The sequence below is a fragment of the Malania oleifera genome, chromosome 2 (genome assembly GCF_029873635.1).
Source record: "Malania oleifera isolate guangnan ecotype guangnan chromosome 2, ASM2987363v1, whole genome shotgun sequence".
NCBI classification, from domain to species: domain Eukaryota; kingdom Viridiplantae; phylum Streptophyta; class Magnoliopsida; order Santalales; family Ximeniaceae; genus Malania; species Malania oleifera.
This window is the reverse complement of record NC_080418.1, coordinates 41,778,350-41,801,723: the sequence shown is the minus strand read 5'-3', so window position 1 is coordinate 41,801,723 and position 23,374 is coordinate 41,778,350. Positions and strand designations below refer to the sequence as shown.

The 23,374-nt window shown below is 37.1% G+C and overlaps 2 protein-coding genes across 3 annotated transcripts in view; one reads left to right on the top strand and one right to left on the bottom strand.

Annotated features, from left to right (window-relative positions):
- Window positions 1-12,965: 12,965 nt before the first annotated feature.
- LOC131149692 (tRNA dimethylallyltransferase 2) lies at window positions 12,966-21,132 on the top strand. Of its 2 annotated transcripts, XR_009135280.1 has the most exons (11): window positions 12,986-13,365; window positions 13,444-13,523; window positions 15,171-15,239; window positions 16,525-16,597; window positions 16,669-16,790; window positions 18,446-18,520; window positions 19,035-19,457; window positions 20,165-20,240; window positions 20,336-20,502; window positions 20,590-20,891; window positions 20,993-21,132. XR_009135280.1 is itself a non-coding variant. In XM_058100373.1 (10 exons), the coding sequence occupies exons 1-10, from the start codon at window positions 13,146-13,148 to the stop codon at window positions 20,710-20,712; spliced, it is 1,428 nt and encodes a 475-aa protein (XP_057956356.1). In that variant the 5' UTR covers window positions 12,966-13,145; the 3' UTR covers window positions 20,713-21,132. The 2 variants fall into 2 exon arrangements, 1 of the variants encoding a protein (XP_057956356.1); XM_058100373.1 differs by having other exon boundaries at window positions 12,966-13,365; window positions 20,590-21,132.
- Window positions 21,133-21,320: 188 nt separating this feature from the next.
- LOC131148150 (F-box/kelch-repeat protein At3g06240-like) overlaps window positions 21,321-23,374 on the bottom strand; it is a 36,618-nt gene continuing 34,564 nt past the window's right edge. Inside the window, exons 3-5 of the mRNA XM_058097888.1 lie at window positions 21,743-21,873; window positions 21,577-21,645; window positions 21,321-21,457 (exon numbers count right to left, since the gene is read on the bottom strand). Of these exons, the coding sequence (XP_057953871.1) occupies window positions 21,321-21,457; window positions 21,577-21,645; window positions 21,743-21,873 (337 nt within the window). The remainder of the gene's footprint in view (window positions 21,458-21,576; window positions 21,646-21,742; window positions 21,874-23,374) is intronic.

The window sequence follows — 23,374 nt, the reverse complement described above, 5'->3', positions numbered from 1 at the left end:
CCTGATTAGTTAGTTTTCTTTATTCTTGATTCTTGTATTATATAAATACAAACATATACTCTGTATTTGAAGCAGATAATAGAGAAGAATTTTTCAACTTATGTAAAAACTTCACATGGTATCAGAGCACTTGCTTCCCTTCCGCAATTTTTTTTAATTTTCAAGAAACCACGAAAGCTCTGTTTTTAGCCAGACTGCGCCTCAAAATTCTGAGCAGTACGAATATTCAGAAAAATTCGGACGCTGATCAAGAGAAGCTGATAGATTAGTATTCTGTATCGGCATTATTCTGGTATCAAATTGCAAAGCCTCAAGTGAATTGCTTTTATCTCTGGTCTTTACAAAGAAAAATTCATTGATCTGCAAATTTTTTATATTTCTTCGAGAAATTCCATATATGACTTCTGCTGATAATTCTACCAGTTCTCAAAATTGTCATCGTATGATCAATCTTTCTAATGATTCATCCAGTCCATATTACTTACATCCAAGTGATAATCCTAGTGCATTACTGGTTTCTAAAATTTTTAGTGGTGATAATTACATTGCATGGAGTCGGTCAATCACCATTGCTCTAATAGTTAAAAATAAGGTAGCATTCATTGATGGCTCGATTCTTGCTCCTTCTATAAAAGTCTGTTCTCACCATACTACATGGCTGCGTGCAAACAATCTAGTTCTTTCATGAATATGTTTTCCATTTCCAAGGAAATAAGAAATAGTCTTCTCTATGTTACATCTGCTGTTGATCTTTGGAATGAGCTGAAAACAAGATACTTACGAAGTGATGGTCGCAGAGTTTTTCATCTTGAAAAATCTCTTAGTTGTATTACTCGGGGTTGTTTATCAATTACTGAATATTTTAATTCATTCAAATCATTATGGGATGAATATATTAACTACCGACCATTCCCTACATGTAGCTGTGGTAAAATGGCAACTTGTACCTACAACCTGTTTGATTTTTTGTTGGTTAGACAGCAATGTGATTATGTGTTGAAATTTTTGATTGGTCTGAATGAATTCTATGCTCCAATTCGAAGTCAATTGCTTATGATTTCGCCATTACCAAGTATGGCGAAAGTATTTTCTTTACTACTTGAAGAGGAAAGTCAAAGACAACTAAATAATGTTGTCAGCAGTGAAACTCATGCTTTGATTGCCAAACAAAAGATTCATCCATCTGGTTTTTTGAACTTCTCAAAGGATAAATAGAAGAGATTTTCTCTATACTGTACACATTTGTTGATACAATGGGCATACAATAGAAAAATGTTTTCATCTTCATGGTTTTCCTCCTGGCTAGACTGGACCAAAAGGAAAAAGGAAGCCACCTACTGCACATGCTGCCATGACAACTCCTGAGCTTTCTCTTCAACAGAGTAATGAGGATCCAAAGTTTTCTTTTACTTCTGAGGAATTCAATAAATTGCTAACACTTGCAAATTCTACTTCATCTCCAATATCTCATCAAACATCTTCTCCGGCTGTTAACATTGTTACTTCTCAATTTTCTTGTAACCCTTCAAATTTTTGTTATTTAGTTTCTTCATCTCTGCAGAATGTACATTCATGGATTCTAGATACAGGTGCAACAGATCACATGATATGTTCACCTTCATTATATTCTTCTCCACCTACACCAATCAACACTTCCATAAATTTTCCAAATGGAAACTCTTTTCCAGCTTCACACATTGGCAGTATTTGCATTTCAAATATACTGTCTTCACATAATGTGTTGTGTGTTCCCAGTTTTTCATTCAATCTGTTGTCTGTTTCTAAACTAACAAAACAATCTAACATTTGTGTTTCTTTCTTTAACTCATATTGCCTTCTACAGTACCAATTAAGAAAGAAGATGATTGGGACCAATTAACTCATACTGCCTTCTATAACTCATATTGAGAAACATGGACTGTACCATTCATCTCAAGTTCCTTCAAAGGCTGCTACTCACAATCAAGCGAAGTTTCATTCTTCATCTTTGGCTTCAACCATTACCCAAAATCAATTAGATACCTGGCACTACAGACTTGGTCATGTTTCCAACTCAAGGTTACCTTATCTTAAACAGCTGGAGTCATCTATATCTTTTAATACCACACATGTTTGTGATGTATGTCATTTAGCAAAACAAAGAAAACTCTCATTTCCTGTATCTTAGTCTAGTTCAAAGAACAGATTTGATTTGATCCATTGTGATATATGGTGACCATTAAATGTTGTTTCCTATTCTGGTTTCAAGTGTTTTCTTATTATAGTTGATGATCATACTCGTTGTACTTGGGTATACATGCTCAAGATGAAATCTGAAGTTTCTTCTATTGTTAAAAATTTTTGCACAATGGTAGTAACCCAATTCAATGTTCCTGTTAAAATAGTGAGATCAGATTATGGTCCTGAATTTCTTTTAACTCAATTCTATAATGACCATGGCATTATACATCAAAGATGTTGTGTACAAACTCCACAACAAAATGGTGTCGTGAAAAGCAAACACCAACATTTGTTCAACACTGCCAGGGCCTTATTGTTTCAAGCAAATCTGCCTTTACCTTTCTGGAGTGACTGTGTCTTAACTGCAGCTCACATTATAAACAGAATTCAAACTCAAATTTGATCAACACTTACAACCCATAGACATAAATCGTATTTGGTTGCCTTTGTTTTGCATCAACACTTACAACTCATAGACATAAATTTGATCAAAGATGTACCAAATGTTTATTCTTGGGTTATCCTTCTAACATAAAAGGTTACAAATTAATAGACCTTAATACTAATAAAGTTTTCATCTCAAGAAATGTGGTTTTTTCTGAAACTATTTTTCCTTTGAAGGTTTTTTCACCTAATCCTGAATCACATTCTTTGTTATTCCCTCCATCAGCCTCTACATCTGATTTTTTTTATTCTTCTAATAAAACTCCTCCATCCTCTTCACATTCAACCAACAATCACCTAACATCTTTGAACAATGTTCCCATCGCAGATATTATTTCACCACAACTCAGAAAATCTTCAAGAATTACACGACGACCAAGCTATTTGCATGATTTTTACTGTGGTACAGCTTCCAAGGTTTCACTTGCAACTTCTTCATCTGATATTGCTAATTGTTTTTCTAATAAAGGTATTATATATCCCATCTCTGATTATCTTTATGAAAAACAATTATCTCCTTCTCATAAAGCTTTTCTAGTCTCCATTTCAGCTTCTAAAGAACCCAAAACATACAAATTAGCTACTCAAATACCTGAATGGCAAGCTGCAATGCAAAATGAATTAAATGGCTTGGAATTAAATAAAACTTGGGAACTTGTAACTCTTCCTCAACATAAATAGACTATTGGTTGTAAGTGGGTATTTCCAATTAAGGCAATGAGCTTTTGGAACTATTGAAAGGTACAAAGCTCGATTAGTAGCTAAAGGTTACACTCAACAAGTAGCTTAATTTTTTTAAAACATTCTTCCAATACAGTTGATACCAGTATGTTCACAACATTACATTCACAAGACTCGTATACATTAAACCTAGCAAAATAGTATACTAATTTCGACAGAGTCCTGTTTAAAAATTGAGCATATCCATCCACGCACCTGTGCAAATATAACATTCTTCCAATACAGTTGATACCAGTATGTTCACAACATTACATTCACGAGACTCGTATACATTAAACCTAGCAAAATAGTATACTAATTTCGGCAGAGTCCTGTTTAAAAATTGAGCATATCCATCCACGCACCTGTGCAAATATAACATTCTTCCAATACAGTTGATACCAGTATGTTCACAACATTACATTCACGAGACTCGTATACATTAAACCTAGCAAAATAGTATACTAATTTCGGCAGAGTCCTGTTTAAAAATTGAGCATATCCATCCACGCACCTGTGCAAATATAACATTCTTCCAATACAGTTCATACCAGTATGTTCACAACATTACATTCACAAGACTCGTATACATTAAACCTAGCAAAATAGTATACTAATTTCAACAGAGTCCTGTTTAAAAATTGAGCATATCCATCCACGCACCTGTGCAAATATAACATTCTTCCAATACAGTTCATACCAGTATGTTCACAACATTACATTCACGAGAATCGTATACATTAAACCTATCAAATTAGTACACTTAATTATACCTGCTTGTCACTTTACCTATTGCTGCTCTATAGATTCAGAATTAAGTAAATTACATTATGTACAAATGATACTCCAAACAATTACATTATGTACAAATAGATGCTGTACAAATGAAGTCATTAGTAAATACATTTCGCCCAAATGAATAATGAATAAATACGTTATGTACAAATGAAGCCATAAACATACATCTGATGTACAAATCAAATTATGAACTAATTCACAACTACATATATCAGCTACTCGGTACCGCATGGAGGTCGTCTCTGGAGTCGGGGTGGCTGCCGTCTGTGTCTGCCCTCACCTGGCTGCTCCTCCGCGTCTGGTGTCCGGTCACATCGAGTGGCTACATGTCTGTCGTCTCCGCCCACACATACTGGAGAATCCCTCTCTAGGTGAAGCTGACGAGGAGCTATGTCGTATGTAGTCTCTGGACGACTCCGAGCTGGCAAGCCGGGTGCGTCCACCTCCTCCGCATCGAGAGGGTCGTCCAGTAAGTACAACATCGACGGTGTCGCGGCAGAGTCAGATCGATAATCGGCCGGTCTACTGGAGGGTCCCGCAATATCAGCAGCGGATGGCCCAAACACATACTCCTCATGTATAATGGGTGGTGAGAAGGTCGGACTCGATGGACGGCTGGAGGTAGCTGCTCGACCCCCTCGTACTGGAGCTGCTCGACCACCTCGTGGAGCCGGCGTCCGGCGTGGGGTAGGGATCCGTCGCCCATCCTCGTAGACAATCTCCAAACCAACTCTCTCTAAATCGCTCACAACAGGGTCTGATGATAGCGACTCCACCTGGTGTAATACGTCAGCCTGCATCATACGAAAATAGTGTTTAAAACATTGAACTACTAATCAACACGGTAACAAATTAGGTACACGTTTGAGTAAGCGTACGAGGCTCATGTAGACCGCCGCAGTCCTATCTACGAAGCGACGTGTGATCGACCTGTACCACGCGTAATATGGATCCTCCGGACGCATCGGGCCATCTGCCCGGACTCCCTCGACAATGTAGTCGCGCCTATGTACCCACATACTCACGTACATGGCGTGCTCCGCTGCCCAATCTGTGTTCCCCCGACCGCGACCATCAATCTCGTGCAAGTCCTCCCCACGTACATCCACCCCTGAGGTACAGAAGCGACCTGGAATGCCCTGTCGAAAGCCAAACTGGCGCATCACTCGGTCTGGGAGATGCCACTCGACAATATGAAAACATATGAGTGGCACTCGGGCAACCCAGAGGTCTGATCCAACTGCATAACCAGGTGGTAGGTCGGCAACAATGTCATCCGTGTAGGGCGCCCATACGAACTGCGCGTAGACATATAGTAAATGTCAGAGCTGGGACGGGAATATATGCAAAGGTTGAAATAGCCATAAATACACAGAACGGAGACTACCTCGTGCTCCCGGTGCATGTCCAGCTCGAATCTGTACCAGGGCAGCGTGTGTTGCGCAACATTAGGTGCCAACAACTGATCCCTCCACGTGTACACAATAGAACGTAAGTTAGCAAGGTGTAACCACTACTACGTACGACAACTGAAGCAAATTATTTTTAGTTGAGTTACTAACCTCCACGCGAGTGGAGCTGGGTCAATCGGTCGTCCGTCCTCATCCCTCTGAATAAGATGTCGGACACCGTGGCGCGTAGGAGCTAACGGCGTGAATCTCTCCCACGCCCAAACCTGCAATAAGCGGAGTGCTCCTCCGATCTGTGAGTGCGACACGTTAGCGGCGCGGCACATCTCCCGGTACAGCCAAGCTAACGTCACAGCACCCCAACTATAATGGCGTATCTCTGCTCGCTCCGCGAGCAGTGGAAGGAACATCAAGTGTGCGTAACTCCCCGATAGGTCGCAGAACAGCGTCCCACATATCAATCGCAGCATGTGGGCACGTGCGTGACACGCTATAGTCTGATCATCAGCATCAGCCGGAAGCTGGCGAAACATCTCCCCCTCTAGAAACCGCATGCGAATGCGGGCACCAACAAGCTCACTGTCTGGGGGCACCACTCCTAACAATCTCTCGCACATGCGGCGAAGTCCTCCCCCCTGACCGACGCCTCCATCCTGTACTGGTCCAGCTGTACGACCAGTGACAGGCAACCCATCAATCGGTAGCTCGAACAACACTGCGACATCCTGTAATGTGATAGTCGCCTCCCCGTGCGGCAAGTGGAAAGTGTGTGTCTCTGGCCTCCATCGCTCGACCAACGCGGTCACAAGATGCCAATCCAACTGGATATGGCCAATCTGATATATCCCATAGAAACCCGCCTCACGTATCCAATCAATAATGCGAGGGTCTGCACCTATCCTATCCTGTACGCTCTGACTGCCCCCTCGGCAATATAAGACGTCAGCATGCGAATCGGTCCACGCACGACTGGACCGGTGCCGATCGCCCATAGACAGTACAGTAGTATCGGACGGCCCTGGATCGATCCTGCAAACAAGCCAGAAGATTGAAAGCATGAACATAGAAAGCATAAGAATTGAGTATCTGTCCCCGATGCTTTGTATGGTGGAAACGAACAAAAATCTCAACGGTTATCCTATATGTGTACAAATTAAAATGTCTCACCAAGTTTTCATCTAAACATACACTATTCTCGATTTATGGTCACAGTGACTGAATTGCTCAGAGACAAATTGAGTATGGAGCATTCACGTGTTCACCGAGAAATTAAAGTATTTGGAGGATTTAACATTTGGAAACAAATTTTTCATAACGAATTAGCAGGTGAAAACTTGTCGTGACGCGAGGAGTAAGAGTACGCAAATCCCGGATGACCTATAAGTTATAGGTCAGTGCGAAGGTCCAGCTGCATCCCCAGGTTGGGTCCTTCTCGGACATCTTATGCGGTTATGTCCTTCTTGACGGCATATGCTACATGTGATATGTTTCCGACCTTCCTGAGCATCCATCTCGTTATGTATACGTAAGCTCCTAGGCCGACCTTTATGTCTAGCGTATGCAGGATTTGCCTGCAAGTTTGGCAACGTGCAAGTTGGCCAATATGCCTCATGCATGATTGGATAAAATTCTGCAGCATATGTTGCATAGTGCTCGGCAGTACTCCAATATGGCTCAACAAACTGGCTCATATTTAGTCATGTCTCGGCACAAGCTGCAAGAAGGTGCGAGCAGGGATAGTGTAAAGATTGCCACTTCCCGCAGGAGCATTCGCGCATCTGGATGCTCAAAGTTTGGACATTGTTTCCTTTATGGGGTCCCTGCTGCGCGGTCGTGATGCTAAAAGTACCCCTAGATCGGTTGAACGTCGTGACTCGTTGTCCGGTCGCCTTCAACTTCCTTCTTTCCATCGCTAGCAATATATGTGGAGTTAACGTATTTCCTCCAGATATTGCGTTACGAGCAGACTCCCGTCGGCTATTAAAGTAATGTGCAACGCGATAAAATGTTAGTTGCACGAGAGCCGTAATGGGAAGGCTACGTGCGCCTTTTAGGACGGCGTTGAAACATTCGACCAGGTTGGTCGTCATGTTTCCATACCTCTTTCCACCATCGTGGCACTGAGTCCACATATGAGGAGGGATCTGATCGAAGAACAACTTGGCTGGTTCTCCACCCTCGTCGAATATCCTCTCCATCCAGGTGTCAAATTTTCTCACTTGATGCTCCCTTCCGGCTCGCTCAGCCATTCGCTTCATATTGACACTCCGCACTTTCGTATTGAAGTTGCTTATGACATGTCGAAGGCAAAATCGGTGGTGCGCACGTGGTGGTTGCCAATCAGGATTGTGCTGCACCGCAGCGATAATCCCTGGATGTCGATCTGATATGAGGCAAATGTCGTCCCTGTCGGTAATCAAACACAAAGAACACAGAAACCAATTCCATGTGTCGAGGCTTTCCTCTTGCACAATAGCGAATGCAAGGGGAAATATTTGCCTATTTGCATCGGGGCACGTTGCAATAAGGAGTTTGCCCTTGTACTTACCGTACAAGTGTGTCCCGTCGACACATATAACGGGAGGGCAGTGACGAAAACCCTGAATAGATGCTGCAAATGACCAAAATACAGATATGAAGGTAGCGCTGTTAGTGCTACCTGGAAGCGGAGTTGACCTCCACCTGACTGTAGTCCCAGGATTGTACGCGCGCATCGCTTCCATCCACTTCGGTAACGTTTCATACGATTTCTCCCAATCACCGAAGACTTGGGCTATTGCCTTCTGTTTGCCCAACCAAACCTTCTTATAAGATATTGAATACCCGAATCGACGATCAATGAACTCCTTCAATGTAGCGATCAACGTTGACGCATCTCCCCTGATCATATTCACTATCTCCCCAGCAATGAGGGCCGACGTGATTTGGTTATGGTCCTGCGATATAAGGTCATTCAGACACGTATGCGGACCACTATATTGGGTGATTTCAAAAAAACGGTGTATCATCCGATACATGGCACGCAATCTCCACGCGCAAGCGTGGTCCTTACACCTAGCAACCCACAACTCAGGAGTAGATCGCACCACATGGAAGTCATGGTGCGTGCGAGCGTGATATATTCGCACTGCGGCGATCAGCTGATCCTTCGAACCGAAGAGCATCCCCTTACTCAACTCAGAGGATTCTTCCCAACGAGTGACGTGCATGGGAAGCTCATCGACCGCAGTTAAATCTGCGGCACCTAGGTCAATTTGACCGTACATCGGAAGCTCGCCGATGAATTGCGCGTCAAACGTTGCGTCGCCCGTGTCATGGTGAGGTAAGTTCACATCATCGGGAACATCATTTAACCCTTCACCCATTTCCTGCTCGTGCATGTGTTCGTCTTCAATATGAACATCATTTGTAATGTTCATGCCCTCGTCCAATGCGTCGTTCGCAATGGCAAACAACGATGCTGGTACCGCACTCGGGATGTGTTCGCAACCTGCCTGCGGAAACGTGTGAGGAACAGGTGCTTCGTAATCCGACGGCTGGAATGACGATCCCGGATATTCATTAAAATCGACCGTGGACATAGCACGAACCTCCCCACCAACATCGACCTGATGTGTTTGTTCGATGTCTTCACCGACTCCACCCAATTGCTCCGCCGGCTCATCTGGTTGCCCAACTGCAATTACACCCACTTGAGGAATAGTCTCGACATACAAGTGCATCGTCAAATATGTCTCACCGACACAGTGTGCGTCCAATACAATACGCAACCCATAATCATCTGATATCGGAACAGCCTCGTAGAACGCTGTATTATTTAACTCTCGCGCAGGGTATCTTGCGGTCACCCGCAATGCATATTGATATGGATCGATATGCAAATATTTATATATCTTCGTATATAATTTACTTAATTTACACCTATGGCCAATTCGAATAAGTCGAACTGGCCGACTACTATACCTAACACCATCTAATGCGGTTATGATGTTCCCCCCTATATATAAAAATACCGTGACTGGATTACTGCTTGAGCTTCCTGCCATTTAGATCGGCGATCGAGAAATAAAACAAACCTACGCAACACAAAATTGTATGTATAAGTGATGTGTAAATGAAACGAAATAACTAATAACTATAAACCAAATAGATGTATACAAATTCTAATGAATGAATGAACTTAGAGTTTGGACCTAACTTTCCCCCTCTAGAAAATAAATAGATGAATTCAGTGTCTATGAATAAATAACATGAATATGTTTTGATTTTCCCCATATGACATATACTTTGGATTTTCCGAAAATTTGTGATTCAACTTAGAATCCAAAGAACTATTAAATGGTGCTCTTAAGAGTAATTTTTTCAAATTGGTACTTCGTACTCTGCAGTGCTTTAAAATGTGAACACTACATTTATATCGATATATTGGTGAAAAATACGCTCGAATCAGAGGAAAAAAAACTCATTACTCTCCTATAATAATGTGACCTTTTAGCTAACATCTCTACAGTGTTCCCAGTCAGTGTCATCGACGGTGACTAGTCGAGGCCGTGGCCTCCTCATACCATTGGATCTTTAATGGTGCTCTGTCGACTGTGGCCTCCTCAGGCACCCCCCACCCTAGGATCTTATACATATGGGGCTTTTTTCATGGAATTTTTTATTTTGGTCATGATCCCTAAGGAACCGCATTTTTTAGAACTGCTGCACCCACCAAATAACTCGGGTAATCCAACTAACTGTCTTCTGCTACTTTAGTATTGTAATGATGGTCAGCTATTCAAGCACCTTTCTTGTTTGGCATTTTCTGTGCAGTGTAGCAGTTGCCTCTATTTATATATTGGTTGAAGTCATTGTTCTATTACATAGAATGGACTAATGACAGAGGATTGGTAAGATAACCTTTCATAGCTAGAGCTGTGATTATGTGAACATTGCCTCTGTGTATGTGATTTTGGGTGAGTTAGAATTGAGTAGATTGTTGGAAACCAAGTAGTAGGCTTGTGAGTATTGGTGAACAAAATACAAAAGAAATTTAGGCTATGAGCTTGGAGAACTAAGAAAACTCTTCACTCAAATAGAAGTTGTCAAACAATAATCCAACATGATCATCTGAGTCTAATAGAGGGATAACTCATTGATGTCCATATAGCAAGTCACATTATAGTTGGATTCTTGAGTAGGCAGACAAAGAGGTAATAAATTTTCTTTCATTTTCATAGCCTACACACACACCCCCCAAATACTAGTGTCAAAAACATGTTTTAACATTCTTCTCAAGATGGGTTAAAATTGGAGTCTCATGTATGAGAGAGAGATTATTGGAATTATTGTGAAAGGTACTAAAAATCAATTATTAAGTATTTGGAAAGATTGATCCTATGAGTTAACTTTTGAAATTGAGAAGACGTAACATCCAACAATATATATATATATATGCATCATTGTGCTGTGCTAGCCCTAATTTTTTTTTTTATTAGTTTCTTGAAGAACTAATTCATAAATCTAGAAATAAAATAAATTATTTAGTTAAAGATTAGAAAAGTGATAAAGAAAACATATTATATAAATATGTTTCTTTATGTAGTCATTTTTCAGTTTTAATTTTCAATTTTTAACTATTTATGAAAAAAATTTAAATAGAATTCAAAGTTATATATCTAAAAAATTATAAAAGCAATAATATAATATTTTTCACAATTTTTCAAATGTCATGTAAAAAAAAGATTTTATTATCAAATAAATTTGGATAGTACAACAATTAATTAAACTAATTATAATAAACTGTATTTTTATTTTTATAATATTTTTAATATATATTCTTTGTAATTTTATTTTTTAATTATATATTTAAAATATCAATTGATTTAAAAATAATACATAAATATTTTGTAATTACAAAATTTAGGTTATATTAATTTTCATAAATATTAACCAAACATATTGTCAAATTTTAATTTTTCAAATAGCCTTAAATTAACTGGAAAAAATAAAAAAAATAAAGGGAAGAGAAAAGCCTAACGATGTGTTCAATGTTTAGAAAATAATTCTCAATTTTTAGATTCTTTTTTTGTACATTATAAAAATATCACCTTTTTTTTTTTGTTCTTCAGCATTAATATAACAGTCGGAATTTTTTTTTTAAAATTTTCAACATAATTATTAATAACCCGAAAAATAAGGTATAAGATCCTAAGATCTTATACATATGACAATACAATTTATAATTATAATGTACACTCACATTCATTGAAAGCATCAATTAAAATCATATAATTTACATGTTATGTTCACAACTTTAGTGCATGTGCCAAATTATATTAAAAACAGTACAAGAAAATTTAAGAATTGAATAACAAAATTTCCCATTTTGAAAGTAAACCATATGATCTAATTATAATTGCACAATTATTCAAACGAGTAGAAGGAAATTTAACTAATTTTGTGAGTGGATGAAACTTCAAAAATTTCTAAGGCAGGAAAGATAATGCATTTTGCAATGAAACAACAATCCAAAATAAATATATAAATATTGAACTACAATTTGAATGGAAAAAATAAAATATTATCAGCAACAAATTAAATTCAAATACCCAAACAAGAAAATATTATCAGCAAAAAATTAAATTTAAATACCAAAACAATGAAATACAAACCTTAAGAGCAGTATTTGTCTACGATTCTTTTAACACAAATCACAAACTCTCTCTCGGATTATCAAAGCTTTTGATGAAATAAAAATAACGTAAAACAAACACTGAAGATGAAAAACATAACTTACCCCATCTCTTTATATAACTTGTAATGTGATGAAGCCCCAACGGTCACCTGCTCGGCTGTCTTCCTTCAACGGTCACTGCTCGGTTCTGCAACAGTCTGTTCGCACAAGAAAGGAGGAAGAAAGAACTGGTGAAGTTATTCCGAAGCAAATCTCGCTACTTGGAGTAGCGATATTTGCCACGCGTCGACATCCGACTGGAGGTAATTCAAAAGGGGTTGGCAGAGCATTAATTATCAGAACAAAATCTTGCTACTTCGTGTAGCGAGATTTGCCACGCGTCAAATTTTGGTTCGCAGACAGTTACACGCGTCCAAACGTGGCTGCCGGAGTGTCACTTGTCCCAATTAAATCTCGCTACTTGGAGTAGCGATAATTGCCACGCGTCACCACGATACCTTTACGAAACAGTAAATCTCGCTACTTGGAGTAGCGAGATTTGTTTAAAAATCGCTACTTGGACTAGCGAGATTACGTCAGAATCATTTTGGGAAAAACTTCCCAGAATGAGGTATTATTTAATATATATTTTTTAAAAAAAGTTAAAACGGGAAAAAACTCGCATTAAGAGGCCTTTCACACGTTGGCAAATGGGCCTGGACTCCATCGTCATAGGCGTAGGCTGATAATAGGCAGTCCTAATCTGTGCAGAGGCTTGGGGCCGAAATGCCCTTCTGGAGAAGACTTGGCCCAGGACCTTGCCCTGCCTTCATCCGTCTTCAGTCAGCTTGTTCAGCAGAGGGAGAGAGAGAGAGAAGAGAGAGAGAGAGAGAAGAATGGAGGAACTGGTAAACCCTAGCAATGGAGTAGCTGAGGGAGGGATGGAAGAGAAGCCAAAGGTGGTGGTCATATTGGGGCCAACTGGTTCAGGAAAGTCACGACTGGCTATTGACCTAGCTTCTCACTTCCCCATCGAGATCATCAACGCCGACTCGATGCAGGTCTACCGAGGTCTGGATGTTCTCACCAATAAGGTCCCCCTCCATGACCGGAAAGGTTCCTTCTCTCTCTCTCTCTCTCTCTCTCTCTGAGCCAAAACTCTCTCTTTTGCATAATTTGTGCTGTATATTGTAGGAGTGCCGCACCATCTTTTGGGCACGATCAGCCCCAACGTCGAGTTCACATCGAAAGATTTCCGGGATTCCGCTATTCCTGTAAGTTACTCCACTATTTATTAATATTATTTTTATTGTCTGTATATTATTATTTTGATTATATGTGGCGTGTTTGAGCAATGAAAATGGTGTAGGATTGTGGTTTGTAATTTGATCGAATTTCAGATGTTGGTTTATTAAAATTTTTGGCATTAATGTTGTTTGTTCAAACTTCAAATTTATGGTCTTGGGGTTAATTTAAATAAACATAATATAAGTTCTTTTCTTACCTCTCTTTTTCTCTGTCTCTCTCTCTCACTCCCTGCACTAGCTTTCTTTGAACTTGTCATGATATGTTAATAGCTAGATCAAATCTCATTGCACGATCAGAATGAAGTTATACAATTGAGTCAAAGATTTAATTCCATGTTTAAGAATGTAAGAAAATTATATACTGATGAATTTCTTATAATATTTGTGCCAATTTCTGATGAAGTTATACAATTGCCCATTATGTTTAGCAAAACAATGTGTGTGCCATAACGTCAGTGCATTTTTGCACAACTTTCATGGTACAGGATATCAGATTAAGGTTAAACACTGTCACAAACATACTATTTGGATAGTTATTTTCCCTTCTTCTTCTGAAGAAAAAATTAAAATGTTATGTGAAGAGAAACTCCAGAGTAAAACGAGTTCATTGGAGGCTTTTAGATGATTTATTTTTAACTAAAGTTTTTTACAGTTTGTGGGGGCATCTTGGTCATTTTAAAAAAAATGAACTACGTAATATGGAGCGTGCCATACCTCTCATAGGCTAGCTTAGTGGTTATCGGGGGTTTGGGGACAAGCTGTTAACTTGGAAATCTTGATTTCATTCATTGTAGGAGCAAACATGTGACGAGAAAAAAATTGTTGGAGCAAACATGTGTTTATGTGAACACTGTGGCTGGGGTTTGTTGTGCTAGGTTTATTAGAGGTAGCTGGTACAGCTCAGCTCTTTGTTAAAATAAAAGAAAATGAGAAGGGGCATGGGTTTTGATTCCAAATCAGATTACGTGTGATTTAATTTTACCTTCTATGTTATTTTAAAGTGATAATACTGGAATCCTCAATGCATCTCTCTATTCTGTTGTCATTTTACACTTGTTAAGTTCATGAGTGCATTTTCCTTAAATTAATTTAAGAAAACCGTTTTATTCTTCTGATTTAAAGGCTGGTTTTGGTGTTTCACTTCTAAAGGTTGGTTTTGGTGTTTCACTTCTTCCATGGACATTATATTGTTTGTTTATTTATTTATTGTGTGTGTGTCTCTCTCTCTCTCTCTCTCTCTCTCTCTCTCTCTCTTCCTGTAACTTTTGTGAATATGTACACACAATGCTCTACTAGCCTCTTGCTTCACTTTATATGTTAGTTTTTTATTTCTTTAAAATTTTTGATTTCCTCTTTAATTGTCTTTCCTTTTTATGGAGAAAGTTATGGAGAAAGTCTTTTTGTATTTTCATTTTGTTAGTAGGAATAGCTCACAGTGAAACAATGATCTATGTACTTGAGTTGCTGACTCAAATAATTAGATAAAAGTTTAGTTGTTGTTGTTTGTTAATTAATTTATATTTAAATACTCATGATTTTATTTTAATATTGCTTGATCATTAAATGTTATTGTATGTGCAAATTATGCTATGACTCAAATAATTGGATTTTCAGCTTGTTAATGAAATATTGTCACGCAACTGCTTGCCTGTCATCGTTGGAGGCACAAATTACTATATTCAGGTATGCTGCTTTCCTCAACTCCCTTTCCACCCCTTCTCTCCCCTCCCTACCCCCTGGTGCATTCAATCACACGTTAAATGAGAACAAAATTTCAACTGTACTTAATTATGCAACTCATGTGCCTTGCAGTCATAATATTTATATTTTCTTTGTTTGTTTGGAAGATCTCCAATATTTATCCCTTTGAAGTTGAACATGACATACTCAGATCAGATATAAGCTCTATTCATAATCTGTTTAATTTAAAATAAAAATTGTAATTGACCTGATGAAATCAATGATATCTTCTTCTTCATCATTGCTGCTGATATGCTCTAAAGTCTAAACTTTTCCCTTTTGGTAATTTAAAATCATACTAAAACTGTTGTCCATCGATCACATGTTCTTAGGGATGCTGGCAACGTTTTCAATTTGCCCTTCCTATTGACCTGCTGTCCTCTGGGTGGATGTACATGTTGATGCTAGTGATAATCTTGCAGTTTAAAATTATTTCTGGTGATTTTATCTATATTACTTTCTAATTTCTATCAAGGTTTTCTTTAAAAAAGAAAAGGAAAATAAAATAAGAAAGAAACTCATTTTCCATTAGAGTTTCTCTCTATATCAAATATTATTAAGAATGCAAATTTGGTCTGATATGATTAAAAATGAAGAGAATTCAAAGGTTAATGGCATGTAAATAAAAAATTTGTCCAAATTTCCTATATATTATATTTTCTTTTGTATTTTCCTTGATGACCAAACATAGAAAAGCAAATTCTTTCATATTTTCCTTTCTTTCTTTTCTCTATATTTTCCAAGTTCCAAAGAGAGCCTAAAAGTATTATGGTGAATGCAAAATACTTAAAAAAAAAAAATATTATTATATGTGGTATTGTGGTTGAAGTGTTGAAGGTACTATATTATTTGAGATTTGAGATTGGTCAGTTGAAGAGTGCTTTGACATATTGTTCTGTCATTCCATCTCTCATTTTACTTAATAAGTTTTCAATTAATATTTCCTTGAACTCATTGAGATTCTTTTATGGAGGAGATTTTATTTGAGGGCAAACGGTTTTCGAAGTACTGCATCTGCATTCTGTTGTTCTTGTTTCCGGTCTAGAACTAGATATCCGATTATCTGTGTATCAAAATATACTTTGGATTGGTAATTGTGAAATTCTATCTCTGACTGATTAAGTAGAGTTGTTTTCTTAGAATTTGAGTCCAATGCATTATAAAATATCATTGAACAGTGCTGAATATATTTCCTTAACCCATCTCTCTTGGCATTTACTGTTCTTAGGCTCTTGTGAGTTCATTCCTTTTAGATGATTCTGCAGAAGATATGGATGAAAGCTGTTTAAATGATCCTATAGGTAAATTATACCCTTTTGAAATACTGTAATTTGAATTTATATCCATTTAATAAGGACTGAAATGTTCACAGGAAACATGCCTTCAGGGCATGAACTTGATTTTGGAGGAGGCAATTTGCACTATTGTTATCAGTATCTTAAAGATATTGATCCAGTTGCAGCAAACAGGATTCATCCAAATGATCATAGAAAAGTAAGAGTGTCGGCTACATACTTATTGCATTCTTTATTAGCAGACATGCATTCTCTTTTATGTTCCAGCTAAGTATCCAAGTGTGTCTTGATTCTTCTTGAACAATAGGTGATTTCAGTCTATTGTTTCTCATGTTTAGGGGCCATTTTGCATCACTGCCAAAAATTAAAACAAAAATAGAAGCGAAAACTAAAAACTAGAAACAAAAACTAAAAATTCAAAAACTTGCCTTGTTTGTTTAACATTTCTAAAGCTAAAACATATTAAAAACATGATTGAACAAATGCTCATTTTTATTTGTGGATCAAATAACAATTAAAAAAATTATGAATCTAATAAAAAATTATTATAATTATTTTTCTTAATTTTGATATTTAAAAACTCACTTTTTAGTGCTACACTAACGATTTTATTGTACGTGAAAATTGAAAAATAGTAAAAATATTTTGTAATATATTTTTTATTTTATTCAAAATTTTGGAAATTTTATGGATATATTTATTTAAATTATAATTTAAATTCACATGGTCATTTTTTTTTATTTTAATTAAAAATTATGCATAAAATGAATAATTTTATCCACAAAAGCCAGTTATGGATATTAAAGTATTTTGGAAACAGGTTGTCAAAGCACAGCAACTGAAAGTTAGAAAAATCTGTTTTTCAATATTTTCAAAAACACATGAAAATGGACAATAGAAAAACAGAAACAACCAAATGCATTGTCATAATCTGTTTTTTTCACTATACAGAAATGAAAACAGAAATTATATCAAACAGTCCTTGGTTTGTGAGTTTGGCATTAAATTGTGATTTCATGGAACTTTAGTATTGCTTTGTCCAACAGTAACACACTGTTTCAAGTGAAAAAGACAAAAATAACCGTAGAAAGTAAGATTTCAAAAGTTATGCATGATCTTTGCTTAAAGTTTCAAACTGAATGGCCATGCCCGAAAATGGGTTTCCTTGTGCAGGGGAATCTAATTCCAAGCCTAGCCCGGTACTAGTAGAATAATTATATATAAAAAAAATTGTGCTTTCTATTTGTATATGCGTATATATATTTTACTTTTTTACATTTTAAAATCTATAATATATATTTCTTTAAATATATATGAGCGGATCTTGCCACACGTTTAGGCCTGGCCGGAACACAGTCAATTCTTGACATTATTTAGTACTAGTTTTCATTAATAATTAAATAATATTGTCAAAATTTTGAAATATGTAGCTTTAATCTCAAAGTAGATTATTCAGTTACATCTTAATCCTTTTGCTTGGTAAACATTAAAAATTGGTTTTAGCAGGATTGCCAACAGAGGTCAGCTTGTGCACTTAGTTTAAGCACTGTAGTACCTTTCCTATTCGTCATCTTTTTCTCGTGAATGGTGCTGTCACATATGTATGCTATTGTGTAATAAGCTACTGAATATCATGATTACAGTCATTTTGAATGAAATGCTTGTACACACTTTTTCTATATGCATCAATTATGAATACATTACAAATATTTCCTGATTTTGTCTTTCGGAGAGGTTATGCCTGATAACTTAGAAAGATTGTTCTTTCCTATGATCCTGTTGCTTTTTCGATAATTTTTTCTGGCATATAATATAAATATTTTTTGGAATAATATTTGGTTCAAAATCTTGCAGATTAATCAATACCTTAGTCTGTACACTCGCTATGGTGTTACCCCTAGTAAAATTTTTCAAGGCAAGGCTGCAGAGGTTTGTTCCCCTTACCAGTGCATGTATAATTATAGTTTAAGAGTTGTAAATTTGAGCATCTTTCTCTCCTTTGGAATAGCTTTGGCATTGATACATTCTTTAAATATCATCTTAAAGAGATGCCTTTGCCTTTCCTAAGATGTGATTTATGGCGACATTTCTAAATTAGAGATATCAACTTCTTCATGTGATTTTATCTTCAATCTGATTGTGACGCTTTGGCTATTCTTTCTCTATTTATTTATTCCTAATCCACATACTGATGAAGCTCAAATGCACTAATTATTGATTATGTTCATTCTTTATAGCAAATATTAGGCTTCCATTATGTATATTTGTAAATATTTACTCAGTTTAGATATTACTAGATTGGAGGAGTCCAATTTGAGTTAAGAGTTGTCAAAATAAGACATTTTATGCATGATTTTTTTTTTTGGACGAAGATGAAAGTATAGAAACAATCTGAATTGTGGTCTTTGATGTTGTTATAGTGTTGTTGCATGTGGCAGGGCAGAACTGGGGCCGAGCTAATAATTTCAGATATAATTGCTGTTTTTTGTGTGTGGATGCATCTCTTCCTGTACTGGACCAATATGTGGGACAAAGAGTTGACCGCATGATTGAATCTGGTTTGCTTAGTGAAGTTTATGACATTTATAGCCTGAATGCAGACTATACTCGAGGTTTGCGACAGGCTATTGGTGTTCGGGAATTTGAGGATTTTTTGAGAGTTTACCTTTTTGAAGATGACAATGGGAAAGGCCATGATTTGCCTGATGGGCCCCATATCCATGCAGCAATGACAGAGGCTGGCAAACTGTTAAATGAGAATACAAGGGCAATTCTTAGTCCATCCAGTGATGACCAGCACAAAATTTTATTAAAAGAAGCCATAGATAAAGTCAAAGTCAACACTAGAAGACTTGTTCGCCGCCAAGTAAGCAAATTAATGTCACTTATCCTTATGTCCAAATTCTTGTTTGCTGCCAAAAAGGAAAGAGGGAAAACTTATTTGATTTTTAGAGCTTATACTTAATTACTTTTGGAGTTTCTAAGATATAGATCAACTTACACATAAGTTTATAGGAGGGAATGGAAAAACACACATCTGATTTTCAAAATAAATTATTTGAACTTCATGACCTTCCGGGCATAGTTCTTGCCTTCATGGAAATTTTAAAATACAATTTATAAGAGAATTTTCCTCCCATCCTGCATAATATATGGACCTGAGGATTATTCCCCAACATTGCAGTTTAGTCCCTGGATTCTCATGAAATTAGAATGATATTATATGCCTTTTTTTTTTCATCCCAGTGGCATTCATTAGCAAAATTCTATGCTCCTGTACAAGCTCTGTTCTTTTTAATCTGGCACTGAATAATATTCAGTTTTGAAATTCATTACTCCAGTTCCAATCTGGAATTGTTGAGGATCTGCACAAAAGCTTTGATTTATTTACTTCTTAATTTTAAATTGGAGAAAATTAGGTTCAATCAGCTGTGTAACTTAAGAAATTCTGAAATTTTGGTTTGCACTTTTTGCCAATAGAACCACTATTCCTAAAACCATTACATGGAGCCATTTTCTGTGGTTGTAGATCAATGTCAGAGACCTAATCTCATTAATTTTTCTGTTTTGCAGAAAAGAATGCTTAATCGGCTGCAAACATTATTTGGATGGATTATACATTATGTTGATTCAACGGAGTCTTTAATAAGTTTGTCTTCAGAGTTCCATAGATTCTATTCAATTTTTTTTGCATGGCATTTTTATTGGTATTATTCTGAACCACTTGAGTGTTTCGTTCTCCAGGCAACTCTGGTGATTCTTGGGCAGCAGGTGTGGTTGTGCCCTCTGTGAAGATAATTAGATCTTTTCTTAATGAAGATGCAAGCTTACTGCCTGATTCAGAGGCTAAAAGTGGTACTGGGGGATCCCTATTAGTGGAAAGGGACTTGTGGACTCAATATATTTGTGAGGTCAGTTGCTTAAATTTTGTGTAGAAGATAGTAGGCTGTTACATTGCTAGGCATCGGGCCTTAATAGTATGATTTGTTTATTGCTAGGCTTGTGGGAATAGGGTTCTTAGAGGCGCAAATGAGTGGGAACAACACAAACAGGGACGTGGGCATAGGAAACGAGTTTATCGGCTGAAGAAGTCCCGAAGGTTTTGTACTGTGGAGCCATAGCAGCAATGTCTTGGGTATTAGCAGTGAACCCTCTCTATTGGTATATTTTCTACTACCTACAAGCGCGGTTCTGCAGCTGAAATGTTGAGATTTATATCTAGAGGACCATACCAACAAATTGCATCCAAGTTTTTTACTGCGATGAAAATTTTGGGGTCCTGGAGATGTTTCCAGATAAGGTTGTGCTTGATGTACTTTCTTCTGTTAACCTCTCCCCTATTTTCCCCCATTAGTGGTTCAGTCAGGATTTTTAAATTCAGAATCATGGTGTGATATACAGGTTCGTGCTCTTTGATGATCACTGGGGGATTGATTTTGTACTTTCGTCAATGGATTTCTGCTGTTGTTGGGAACAGTATTTGTCTTGAAATTGTATAGATTTGGACTAAATTTAATATAAAAGTCTTGATTTCAAAGGCAGAGCTGAGGATTTTAGTGCTGCAATCAGAGCGAGTCTGAAACCAACTAGCAGATTTGCCAAGGTCGATCAATACCTACTTGTATTGTCATTAATCTTGTAAACTCTTGGCTGCTAAGATTCAATGGCTATTTTGTAAGATCCTCCCTATCCAAAATGTAAATTAATAATGAAAATCCAAGAACTGAATTTATATCCCTGCCAACTCATTTGTTATGCCCGTCCTTTCCATCGGTTGCTTATGCTCCAAAGCTGGCAAGGCAGCCTGAGCTTCCTCTCGAGTTGGCAAAGATAACACTTCATCATTTATAGCAATTACCACGGGCCCTTACAAACAACAGCACAATATTACTTAATTACAAATTAAGAGTTCCATCATTATCTTAACTGGATTTTAAAATATTAAATAAGAAAGCTGTTTGGTTAATTTTATATAAAATTGGAACCAAGGATTTCTCTAAAATGAGCATTCTCAGGGGCATTGCATTTTCCTGACTGTCTTTGCTCTTCGTAAACTAAAAAATAATACCTATTCGAAAACCTAAACGCAGTTTTCCCCTACTTGGCTACTTGTATACCTCATTTCCAGCCCTGGACCTGCCACTATGTTACCTGACTCTGCTCTGCTCTGCTCTTTCATATTCCTCCTCCGCCAATAACTGCATTGTACTATTTGACGAAGGACTTGGGTCCCATGGCAGCCATTGCCATTACTTGGCGCACAATTGGCCGCTGGATCTTCTCTGTTCCCATTGAGGACAATAAATGTAAAACATCAACTTATTGCGGCAGGGGAAAAAAGCCTATTTTAATTCATATAATCTTTCATATTTTTTTTCTTTAAATTTAAATCTATTCTCTTCTTCTTTTTTTTCCCCAAAAAATAGTTGCGAATCTTGCTTTGGATTCCATTCAAGTTGTGTTTGTCACCGCTTGTGGCCTGCGGGTTCGTTAGTTCACCTTCTTATCATTTAACTTGAAGATTAACAAAAGTCGTACACTAAGTGCAACTTTCTACCGTCAATGACGTTTCAAGAAAACATGTTGACAATGGAATGATGGTTTTTAAGCAAGGCTACTGGCGGGAGGAGGTTTTAAGTGTCACCTTTTTGGAGCATGAATTTCGAATTTTAAATTTAGATTTAGATGAATTTAATAAATTTTAATATAATTTTATATTACATTTTATCTAAATTTAAGTTTCTCCGAACATAAGAAGTGTGTATTGTTTATTAAAAAAATCTATACAAACTATGTATCAATATTAAACACGTATTCATGCCCCCGGACATATGGTCAGGTAGGTGATAAGGACTTGCCCCAAAATGCCGCTTACAATAGTAGATCTAGGGTTCAAAACCTGCCACTTGTACTGTACATCCGAATTTACCTCCTTTGTGTTGGTTGTGGGCACGACTGATATGAGATTAGTTTAGTGCATAAGCCTAGGACACTCGACGACATTAATATATTGTTGTGTTGGACACCCCACTTGTGCCAAACACCAATACTACAACTATTGCTATTGAATATATAAAAAACTAAAGTAATGCAGAAACTAATAATAAAACAGTAAAAAGAACAAGATGTGAAATTAACGAAATTCGGTATAGAATTACCTACATCCTCGGGCGCCGACGATCAATCCACTACTTATTGACAAAGTATAACTTTGAGATGTGTTTTACAAATGAAGAGTTGAGCTCTTTATATTGCTTCAACGTCAATTCCAAAAAACATTTCTCTCCAACATGAGACAAATAATATAAAAAATTCAAAACAACTTTTTATACTAATGTGGAACTATTCTACCAATGTGAGACTAAAAACAACAAATCTCTACCTTGACGATAAATTCAACAAAATTTTTAGTTACCAATATTTTTTGGAGTTCCACATCATCGACGCCTTAAAAAAATATTCAGACTTATAAGATATTGATCAAGTCCAAACAATGTTTGAACTTGATTGTTGTCACAATCTTAGTCAACATATCTGCGAGATTTTCAATTGTAGCAATCTTATGAAGAAGCATCTTGCCTCCATCAATAATATCCCGCATAAAATGAAATCGAACGTCGATGTGCTTCGTTCGTGCATGATAGACTTGGTTCTTTACCAAATGAATAGCACTCTGGCTATCACAGAACACAACAATGTGCTTCTGAGCAACTCTCAAATTTTCAAGTAAACCCTACAATAAAATAGCTTCCTTAACAGCCTCTGAAGCTGCCATGTACTCTA

Coding starts and splice junctions, on each gene's coding strand:
- LOC131149692 (XM_058100373.1), top strand. CDS start 13,146: ATGGAGGAACTGGTAAACCCTAGCAATGGAGTAGCTGAGGGAGGGATG. Junction 16,791..18,445: donor ATCCAAATGATCATAGAAAA/GTAAGAGTGTCG, acceptor AAAATCTTGCAG/ATTAATCAATACCTTAGTCT. Junction 20,241..20,335: donor TTCAACGGAGTCTTTAATAA/GTTTGTCTTCAG, acceptor TTCGTTCTCCAG/GCAACTCTGGTGATTCTTGG.